At 37.7% G+C, this 10,779-nt stretch overlaps 1 protein-coding gene across 1 annotated transcript in view; it reads left to right on the top strand.

Moving 5' to 3' along the window:
• Nucleotides 1–289: 289 nt before the first annotated feature.
• SLC35D2 (solute carrier family 35 member D2) overlaps nt 290–10,779 on the top strand; it is a gene marked incomplete at its 3' end in the record, with an annotated part of 12,399 nt that continues 1,909 nt past the window's right edge. The window contains exons 1-6 of the mRNA XM_010165646.2: nt 290–305; nt 1,433–1,515; nt 3,108–3,194; nt 5,940–6,007; nt 8,018–8,089; nt 10,055–10,123. Of these exons, the coding sequence (XP_010163948.2) occupies nt 1,471–1,515; nt 3,108–3,194; nt 5,940–6,007; nt 8,018–8,089; nt 10,055–10,123 (341 nt within the window). The remainder of the gene's footprint in view (nt 306–1,432; nt 1,516–3,107; nt 3,195–5,939; nt 6,008–8,017; nt 8,090–10,054; nt 10,124–10,779) is intronic.

Here is a 10,779-nt window from a genome sequence, read left to right as displayed (position 1 = left end):
TACGTCTAGCACATCCATGAGACAATGAAGGACAGCATGCCCATCAGTAAGCCTAAAGTTTGTATAAAAAGCTTACAGCATTTCTGGGAGTGTTTAGGGCTCTGTAAATAAAAAAGAATGTGGAGGAATCTGTGTAGTACAAACAAGTGAAGTCTCTTTATTTATATTCTGTTGCTGTAAGTACAACATAATTTAGGTTTCACACGATAATAAATGGAAGTCCTGTTTCTTCTGCACTTTTTTTCCCCCTTCTTTTTCCCCTTAATACCTCCATTTCCCAGAATCACTTTTGTTACTGGCAGCTCCTAACCCTTTGCCTGTGTTAAGACTTCCTTCAGTGTCCTTATGGCCTTCCTGCTGCAGTTGAGAGCATTTTTTTTTTTTTTTTTTTTTTGCCAATACTATGTTCCCATCCCAGTGGTGCATATTTGAGATGTACATTTCTCAGCACACCGAGTAAGAGTGCCATACCATTTCTTGGTGGCTTCTGTGATGAATAGCCACAACTTCAAGGAGCTGTGATAATGGAAAATTACAAAGCTTGTCGAGAACATTGTCCCTCCTTAGGGGGGTGGCCGCAGTGGGTTTTCTTCAGATTCCTTCAATGCAGGTTGGTGTGTGACCATCCCTGACAGTTCAGTCCAGCAAAATGCTGTGTGACTCCTGGGAGGCAGCAGGAGCTGCCAGGTTCAGGGAGCAACTTGATACCTGAGGTTTGTGGGCAGAGAGGCTCCAGACACTGCTGGTGATGGCATAGAGCAGCCATCCATCACAGATAACATCTTTGCATGTATTTCAGTATGCATACAGAGAATTATCTTGTACTACCACACTTTTATTGGTTTTAATTTCAGAAGGGGAAAAATGGAGGGGCTCACATTCTTCAGGTATCCTCCTGAAGTTTCTGCTTTCTAGCATTCAACTGTCAATGCTTTCAGTGAAAGATATCTGAAGGGGTATAGTAGGAATTTAGCTATTTTATGTTTCTACACCATTTACCTAGGTGCTTTCTTTTCACCAAAGCATATTACTAATGTGTTTGGGCTGTGGAGATAAGTTTCTAAATTAGGGCAAGTGCAAGAGGTTTAACTTAACTGTACCATCTCAGGATGTATAGTGTATATGTGAAGCCACTCAAAAAACTTACATATTGTTACATATCTCCAAGTGTGTTATCTTCACTTAACAAATGTACCCAAAACAATTAGCTCTTTAGAAGTGGTCAGCTGTGCATATGCTATATTATTTGGATGCAGCTTGTGTTTTGCCACAGAAATAAAGTATTAGGACTCCAATAACTGTAGCAGTTCCTGAGCTCTTCTGAAAGACTGGCCAGTCATCCAGAATCCACATGTCCAGTTGTTGACTTTGGTGCTAAATTTAAACTCTTCTGTTGTTGTTGTTGTTTTGTTTTGCTTGTTTGTTTTGTTGGTTTTTTTTTCTCTTTCGTCAGTATTAAATATCTTGTTTATGCTTTTCAGCTTCCCATCACCAATGTTTCTTGGAATTGGACAGGTATGTTCAGAAGTAAAGCACAGTAAATACACTAATTGTTTTGTAAGTTAAACTAATGTTAGCACAGAGATATATTTTAGGTGGGGAAGTCTCTGTTATACTTCACTGCTTGTCTTCTGGATGAGATACACCATAAGGAAGAGTGATTAATATTAGTGAAATCAAGGAAATTTCAGCTGAAGTCGAAACTATTGCCTGGGAAGAGTCACGTAAAGGACTGGAAATGCCATTTATTTCCCCTGGTAGAGTTCAGTAATTAAGAGATCTGGCCTTCAAAACTATGAAGGTTTGTTCTAACAAGTGCATAGATCCTATGAGAATCCTTGAGCACTTGCAAATTATATGCAGAGACATTTCCTCTATTTGTAGACAAACGGTGTATTTCCTCATAAATCTCTCCCACCTTTCCCAGCAGTTTTCCAGCAGGACTGCCACACAGTTTTGGTTGGTTGTTGCCTCATTTCCCTGTGGGCAATTAGCAGTACTGCAGGAGAAATATATTGTTTGTATTTTGTTTTGTTGTTAGGAGGCATCATGGTAAAACCAAAGTTCAAATGTTTGTGTCCATGGTCCTTAAAGAAGAACATGTGACTCTGCAGAGGGATGGCTGGGAAAGATGGAGCCTTGAAATAAGTGTTGTTTAGGCAAATACATTTAAAAGAGAAGCTTTTGTTTTCTGCCAAGGTTACAAGCCAAGGGGTAGTGAGGAAGAGGTGAAAACAGGGTACTGCAGTTCTGATATCCCCGCTCTTTGGTGTTAAAGAGCGTAAAATGTCATGTAAAGTCTTTGCTCTATGAGAGGGGAAGAGAAAGAGAGTTTCACACATCCACACTGCTCAAGGAACCACACATCATATGGAAGCCAAAGACTAGCAAATGTGGCAATACTTCATGTTAAGGGCAATGATATGGCCTTGTTTCTTTACAGAACCTAAGCCTCAATGGCATTTCCATTTTTGTTGACTGATCCTTCCCAGATTTCCCTGAGTTGTTTGTGAAATGTATATGGTGTAATGCTTTAGCCTTTAGAACATGACTCCACCCCATTTTCTAGATAGACGATTAATGGATTTTTATATAAGGAAAATTTTACACTTTTTTCTCTGCCTGGGACCAGCATTAACTCTTATGATGTGTGATTGCTCAGCTGTCGCCTTCATTCTGTCCATAACTTCATTATTCATTCCTCATATTGACAATAGACTGATCAATGCACAACCCCTGCCTCACATTACAAGAAAAGCTGTAGGAGTGATTCTGCAAACTAAACAATGCTCTGGGTGAAAATAGCATGATTATTCCAGTATTGTCTCCTGTTTATTTTCTCAGCTCCTTCTCAGCATGACTTGTTTCACAGAGTGCCACTAGTTTTCTCAAGCCAGTAAAACGTATGTCAATATTGTACTTTTAATAAAATAGCAGGCAAAATTGGTAGTAATAAAGTTATGCCAGTTTATTAATTGCATGCTGGGTTGTTCTTTGAAAAAAATACATTTGTCAAATGCGTATAAATATTTCGGTTTTGAAGCAGTTATTTCATTCATACATTACAATTTTGCTGTTACTTGACTTGTTTTTTTCTTTTTGTTTAGATGGCAGCCACCATACTTATATTGTATGTGTCAAAATTAAATAAGATTGTTCGCTTCCCTGATTTTGACAAAAGTATACCTGTGAAGGTAAGGATTGGTATTAATAAGAAAATATTACCTCTTTTAATGTCATTCTTTCTTATGGAGACAAGATATAAAAGAAGAACAAAACAAATTTGCCTTTGTTTGTGAAATGTGTTTATTTGTATCTTTGTTTCGTTTAGTGTTGGGTTTGATAATTTTAATTTCATTGTAGTGTTCTTGCATTTTATTTGCAAAGAAATCTGGTGCCATTTGGTTGTGCAGTACATGGGAAAGTGTGCTGTACCTTCATACAGCTTGATGAACTCTTTCAGATTCCTGAAGTATTTTTCTGGATGTGTACAGCTCCCTGCAGGATCAATGGGAAATCTGTGCTTAAGAAAGATTTTGATCACAGTATGAAAGGCTGTTTGGAAATTTGAATGGGACATGTGATAAAACAATAGAAAAAGAAACCAAAAACCCGAACAACAGTTGATTCCAAATGTGAGATTTATGTTCCATGGGAGATGGTAAAATAATGTCCCCCAAAGATACTGTAGGTAGGGACTAGCTGCATCATGAAGACTTCAAGTGCGTATGGTCTAAAGAGGCAGGATGGAGAGACAATGTGAGAGGATCTTTTATTATCTCAGATTGAGAACTAGGAGCTGAAATTATTGTAGCAGTGGTCCTTGTAGATCTTTGCATCCATGTGTAGTGTTGTTGGAGATTTACTTTGATGCATAAGCTTCTGTATTTTTTGTCTTGGTCAGTGTTTGCTCAGAGATACAGAGAGAGTTAGCTTCTAGCTCTGCTGCAGCGCATTTCAGACCAGCATCTTCATGGCAGAATCTTGTCTTACTACCAGTATGGGGTTTACTATGAATATCTCACAGCCATTGGCAAATGCTGTATTTTCTTAATGCATGCTGAAATCATCAGCATTTCTGCATGTAGAAATCTTGTAGGAATATCTATGGCATTGATTATAAAATGAACAATCCTTATTTTTTTCCAAAACGTGAATGAAGAAGTTTTTCCAGTGAGTAGTTTTCAGTTTGGCATGTAAACAACTTGCTGAGACCTCAAGAGGTTTTTTCTCTCTGTACCCCTCCAGTCCCACTACGCTCCCTTCCTGCTGTGGCCTTCACTTTAAAATTAGCACAAAGGCATTAAAAAATACAGCACCCATTTTCTTTGGCCTAATAATATCTATCCTTTGGAAGATTTCCCTGGATATGCTGGGAGCGGTCAGCACTGCAGCATCCAGGACTTAGATATTTCTTGTAGTGCTGAATCTGACTAGTCACAGTGAATTAGCTGAATTGCTCATTGTTGATTTCTTTACTTTTTAAAGCACCTTTTGACTGACTCTTTAGCCTTTTGACCACTTTTGCTTTCATTGACACTAAGATTATCATTGCTTTTCACTCTCAGTGAGTTTTATGTCCTCACTGCTTTCAGCTAGAGTTTTAAAGTAGCAAAGTGCCTATTTTAGTGAGAAAGCTTTGGAGTTCTTGACCCTTTTTAAGTAAAAGTTGCGTTGAGCTCTGATGTTGTGCTGGATGTTGTGATTTTGCCTTTACAACAGATGAAGTTCAGAGGAAAGAGAATGTAATGTCAGCTCTGTTTTCATGCTATCAAGGAAGATAGTTTTCCAAGAAAAGTCTGCAGAAGAGAGTGTATTACAAAATTTTTGCAAGCTTATGTCGACAGTCTGAATGTTGTTACTTTTACTTTATACTCCAGTTTACTTTTACTGCTACCTCCACTTAAAATTTAACTTTAGTTAATTGACTTTTACTGTACTTTTCTCCTCTCTCCTCTTTGCTGTAAAAGAAAGGCAGATTTTTTTAACATTGATAGAATGGAGCCCATTCCAATGTATCCTTTTCCAGCTCACAATGCTTTGAGAAGACATGGCCTCTAACAAGCACAGTGTCTCCTAAAGCATGTATAGGCACAACAGCAGCTGTTACCCATGTTAGGACAGAGAATCTGTTTTGTCTTTATGCCATTTCAGCTCTGCTTGACTGATAATGAATGGGACTGCATGTACACACCACCTTTGTCCCCAGTGATTACTCTGGCCGGTTTTAATCTTGTGCAACTTTTCTGTAGCTGGAGAATAACAACTTTGAACTGCAGCTGAATATTGTGTAGGGATCCCTGACTTCTGGTACATTTTCTTAAGGCTCTGAAGCTCTGTTATTGCATCTCTGTATTGTGTTGTGTTTCTGTGGGAGTCAGTCTCATTGTGCTAGAAGCTGGAAATGGTAAAGTTTATACCCCTAGATACTTCTCTTTCCTTTCTAGTATCTCACATAGCATAATTTATTAGGTAAGTCTAAAATGGTGTTTCTTTCAGGCACACTAATATATGTGGAGTAGCTAGAGAAGCATAGCATACTTACAGCTTATTCATTCTGTCATTCCTCGTGTTTTCTTGCTTATTTAGTTACTGTTGTTAGTATTACTTTTACATCTAAAATTCAAATGTTAGAATGAGCATTAATCTGAGGATTGTAGTAATTAAAATGAAGCTGATTAACATTTACACTAAATGGGAGTCTGAGTCTTATTAGAGGTAGATTGTGACTCTTATAATCAAATCAGTGAAGCTGTGTCCGTGAACGGTCACATGAATGAGAGCTGCAGATCAATTTGGAGCATACATTTTTTTTGCCTTAAAAAACTCTTTCTTGATAAAAGTATATCTGATATTACAGTTATCAAATTCTATCAAATGAAGTTTCTCAACAGTATTTCAAAACAATAATCTGGGTTGTGCTTTTAATTTTATCACAGTTGTTTCCTCTGCCCCTGATTTATGTTGGAAACCACATAAGTGGATTATCAAGTACCAGCAAACTCAGGTACAGTAAACTGAAGTTATAAGTAGACTGTTTCGATTTTACCCTTTTCCTTGGTGGGGGTAAAAAATAAACACTAAAAAAAAAAAGTATTGGGTAGGGACTTAAATGCATATGATGTCTGTCTGTCTGTCTAAACCCCTGATACTATTATTGAACTCTTACCCAAACATTTGATCAGTTCACAGGTTCTCTGGTTCTATTAAGGGGGGCTTAACTAGGCCTGTACTGACAGAAAATCACAATAATCCTGTGACAGTGAAAATGCTTTCACTTTTCCCTCATACCAAAGCATCCACTTTTTCCTGAGTGTCCTAACCAGAGAGTTTGAAAGCTGTAAGAAAGACATTTTTAAAGGAAGAAGAATATAGGAAAGATTTGTACCATGGTGTCAGCGCAGGTTATTTAGGACACATCGAGGGATGGAAAAACTACGGTGTAGTGGGGTGGCAGTGGCAGTGTAGCCCTGCTGAGCACCAAGAACAGGTTGTGGGGAGATTGCTAGAGGGCTCACTGGCTCCTGTATGCCTGTAAGCATAGATCCATGAGGGTTGCTTCCATGCTAGTGCTAGAAAGGTGTAAGCTATGTAGAGGACCTTCTGTAATTGATTGAATGACCAAATTTTCTATTGAAGAGGAGTGCAGAAGCATGACAGCTGCATCAGTATTGGTGGATACAGCACTATGGTTGTCATGGTTTCTTGTATGTTATTACAGGCACCTAAGGATTTGATAGTAAGCTAAACCAAAACACAGAACTTTGCAGGTTTCCAGCATTTCATATCTTTGAAAAGTTAAGCACCTGATTCTGCAACTTTTTTGTTGTACACATGCAGAAGTTGTTCCACTGCAGTGACTGTTCAGGCAGACATAAGGACTTGGGCAGGGGTGTCCCTAGTAGCACTTCAGCCAGTATGAATATGGAATTAGTTTCAATCCTGTAAAAGTTTGATTCATGGTTTCTTCTTTCCTCTGTTTCCCTAAGTGTAATTTTAAAATAAAAGTTTATTAGGTTATTTTAAACATAAGTGCACCATCTCCTCCTCCTGCGACTGACGTACTTCTTTCAGATTTACTATTCATAACTGATTTTTATAACAGAAAAGTAAGAATGGCAGCAGTGTTTCTGCCATTAACATTTTGATCCATTGAGTTTTTTTTACATTATGTGACATTTGTTTACATTATAGAATTTTCTGCCTTATTTGGGTTGTCTGTGAAGTATAGGTGGTCCTGTGCGTAACTTCAAAATGTGTGTTGTAAACTGATTAAGTTAGGATTTGTAGCATTTATTAGTGCAGTTGCTAGTAGTTATCTTAAACAGAGGATTAATTGGTCCATGTGGCCATGCTGTCAGATTTCCAAAGCCTCAGATGCAAGTGTTTTCTCAAATTAGTCAAAAAGGTTTCCAACTGTATCACTTCCTGTAGACCAAAAATATGTTGTTCAAAAGTAGCTGTTTGTTTGGCAGTTGCAGCTGGGCCCACCTTTGAGGTTTCTTGTACTTTCTCTGTTCTTTTTATTGTGTATTTATTTTACTTTTTTGAAAGTACAGCTTGTTTACTAAGCATGTTTGCTTTGTGTTTTATTCTGTTATGTGTTTTCAGAGACAGGTTTATTGTGTGTCCTTTGAGTTTACAATAGAAATAATTTTTACTTACCCTGCCTGCTAATTCTACATGAAGAATTATTTCATAGGGGCTGGGCTAGGTAGAAAATAGCTTTTATATTTCATTTCACTGATGCAGAGGGGCCTTTTAGAAGGTAACAAGTTGCATTGTTTTACAAACTGGCAAATCTTGTTATTTTTCCATGCTTTGGCTATCTAATCTGCCTCTAATGTCACACTGACATTTTTTTAATGTATGCTAAGTGGCTGGGAGTTTGTTTTGTTTGCTTATTGCTGGACTAATAGTTTCATCCTCTGCTTGGTAAAATTAGATAAGAGTTAGAACATAAAAATGCTATTAATCTGACACTGTGCTTGGATTTTTTTTTATTTTTTTTTGACAGTTTGCCGATGTTTACAGTGCTCAGGAAGTTTACCATTCCACTTACTTTACTGCTGGAAATCATCATACTTGGGTGATCCTTCTTTTTTTTTTTCTGTTAAGATACTTTTATTTTAGATTGTATGAAATGGATTGCTTGTGGCATCTCATCAGAATATTGAATGAGTGTCTTTTTACTGGGAAATAGAGAAAACCAAAGAAAATGGGTTTATGTAGCTTTTTTTTTTAAGACATAGGTATATGCGCTTTAGTGATTATAGGAAAAAAATTCAGCTTGCTGTCATTTGCACAGCTCATTCTTTTGACTGTTGCACAGGAATCAGGTAAGCAGAGCATGACTCAGACACTTCTTTTAGCGATTATGGTTTGTGTCTTGTCTTGGAGGTACCTAAGCTGCAAACTGCATCAAACAGACAGATCCTTATGTCTTAAAACAGTGATGATAGTATGGCAGTCTGCTTCTTAGAGTAGCTTTCTAGGTCAAGACTGAAAACATACCAGTTTAATGGAGCAAAATGTATTTAGCAGTGTGCTGTTAAATGAGAAAACTCCATAATTATAGATACATCAGTTATTTTTAATGAGAAATTAAGAAGTGTATGCTATTGTATGCTATTGCAGCTTGGGATCACTAGTTTCAGTTATACCAGTTTGGAAGAACAGCAATATAAACACATCATACTATGTCACCATCATAGTTCTGTCCAGGTGTCTTGCACTTGGCTAAGACGAGGTCAGAAGGGGAAAAGCAGCTTACTGAAGCTGAACCCAGGCAACACGAGAATGATGATCAGGGGAAAAGCTTTTCAACAAGCCTCCAACTAGATTGGCATCTCCTTTTGGCTAAAGCAGCAGTTGACCAATGTGATTCGTATTTGGGGATGCTCCAGAATTCTTTTCTAGTTAAAAGTTCTCACAGGGAAAGCAGAACTCGCTGTTGTCTCCTGTTGGCCTGAGGCCTCCTTCAAAGCAAGTGAGTAAAATGTGAGTCAGTGACATTGTCATCAGTTCTCAGCTGAGGTACAGCAATGTGGCATATAAGTGCAAGCAACATGCTAACCTAAGGGAAGCTTAAGAGCAGAACTCTGTATTTGTTCAGACTGTCACAGTGTATTTCCTCAGGGCTGAAAATGAAAGGACTCCAGAGAATCTGTGCTGACTTAGCCCAGGATTTGAAAAGTAGTCAAGGTTTGGGTTGTTACTGCTGGGATTCATTATGATCAAAATATTATGTATCAAGAGACTGCATACAGCTTTGTTGCTGGAACAGTGGTCCACATCTGTGCTTCTTTGACACACAGGATTTCTCCCAGAGCATTGTACATTTTGTTTCAGTGGGTCTTTTCTTGCAGGCCAGCTCAGCACTAGGGGTGGGCCTGAGAGAATGACTAGGCACAATGTCTGTAAGGCACATTGCAGTAAAGTGCAAAAATACTTAAGACATTTCTAAATAAAGTAATATAAAGGTAAAAGAAGCAGAGTAGTTCTACAATATGCTTTTCCCCACTCTGTGGCAGTGCTTATATAGATGTACTGAAAAATATAATAAGCTTCTGTGCTTTCCCCTACAAGTACAAGATTTCAGTTTGACTTCAAAATTAGTATCTATTTGAAAAATAGCTCAGATAGTGTGCTATGCAGTGTCTTCCCCAAGAACGGTGAGATGGAAAACTACATGAGAGATGTGCAGTGATTTTCCTTTATGAGATTACTGGAAGACACTGAAATATGTCCATTAGGAGTACCAATACACAGTAAATTATAGTTTGTTCCAGCACTGTTACTTTAAACCTTTAATCTTTACTCTTCATATTATCTAGTACCAGAATGCTACAGTGCTTTTTCAATTTCTGTTCGCAGGGCCAAAGTCTGACGGCATGGCACATAGTCAGTCACGTCATTTCTGTAAGATTATCATGACTATGCCCTCCTGTTAAATCTTCTGTGATTAATAATTGCTTTGAAACTTCTCAGGCAGACAGCCATTTAGTGTCCTCTTCAAATAATGAAAATGTGAACTGTCTAATTTTGTCTACAGGAAACGACACTCACTGAGTATTGTAGTCAGCGTATTTGCCATCATCCTTGGAGCTTTCATAGCAGCTGGGTAAGGTTTTTCATTTGTTATACAAAGTCATGTTATGAGAGAAAGGACACCAGGAGCATTTTCTTCCTTGTTAAGTGCCAAGTAAACCTAAGTTGAGATCAGTTACTCTGAATTAAGTGGATTTGGAAAATCTCTCTGCTCACATCATTGGGAGATGCAGGAATACAAAAGGAAAAAATTAACTCCAGCTGGAAGTATTTGGGTGATTCTTTCTCCCACTGGGCTTTTCATGCTTGCAGGATCATAAATGAAGCAAGTTAAAACTGTGAGGAATGCTGCTTTTCTTTCATAGTATCAGTGTATTTTATTAATTTTAGAAAAATATATTCTTGTTCTGGGTAGAAAGACCAATCTTTTGGTTGTCAAATATTGTTTTGAGTTAGGCAGCATCTATTTTTTTAACCACTTCTAACAAGTTCAAATGTGAGATTAAGTTCACAAAGCACTCATATGTTAGTCGTCTCTGTTTTTGTTCTGTTTGGACATTCATGGATACTTAACTGGAAATGTAATGTTATTTTTTGTTTCTTGGCTTTGCTATGTACAAAGGTAAGTGATTTCCATGTGATGTGACTCACATAGAGCTGTATCCTATGAAATTAATTACCCTATATCCATGAGGTTATTAGTCAAAACAGAAAGGATGACAATATGTC

The sequence above is a fragment of the Antrostomus carolinensis genome, unplaced genomic scaffold (genome assembly GCF_000700745.2).
Source record: "Antrostomus carolinensis isolate BGI_N321 unplaced genomic scaffold, ASM70074v2 scaffold42423, whole genome shotgun sequence".
Classification (NCBI taxonomy): domain Eukaryota; kingdom Metazoa; phylum Chordata; class Aves; order Caprimulgiformes; family Caprimulgidae; genus Antrostomus; species Antrostomus carolinensis.
Note: the sequence above shows the minus strand (reverse complement) of the source record. Positions and strands in the feature narration are given on the sequence as shown.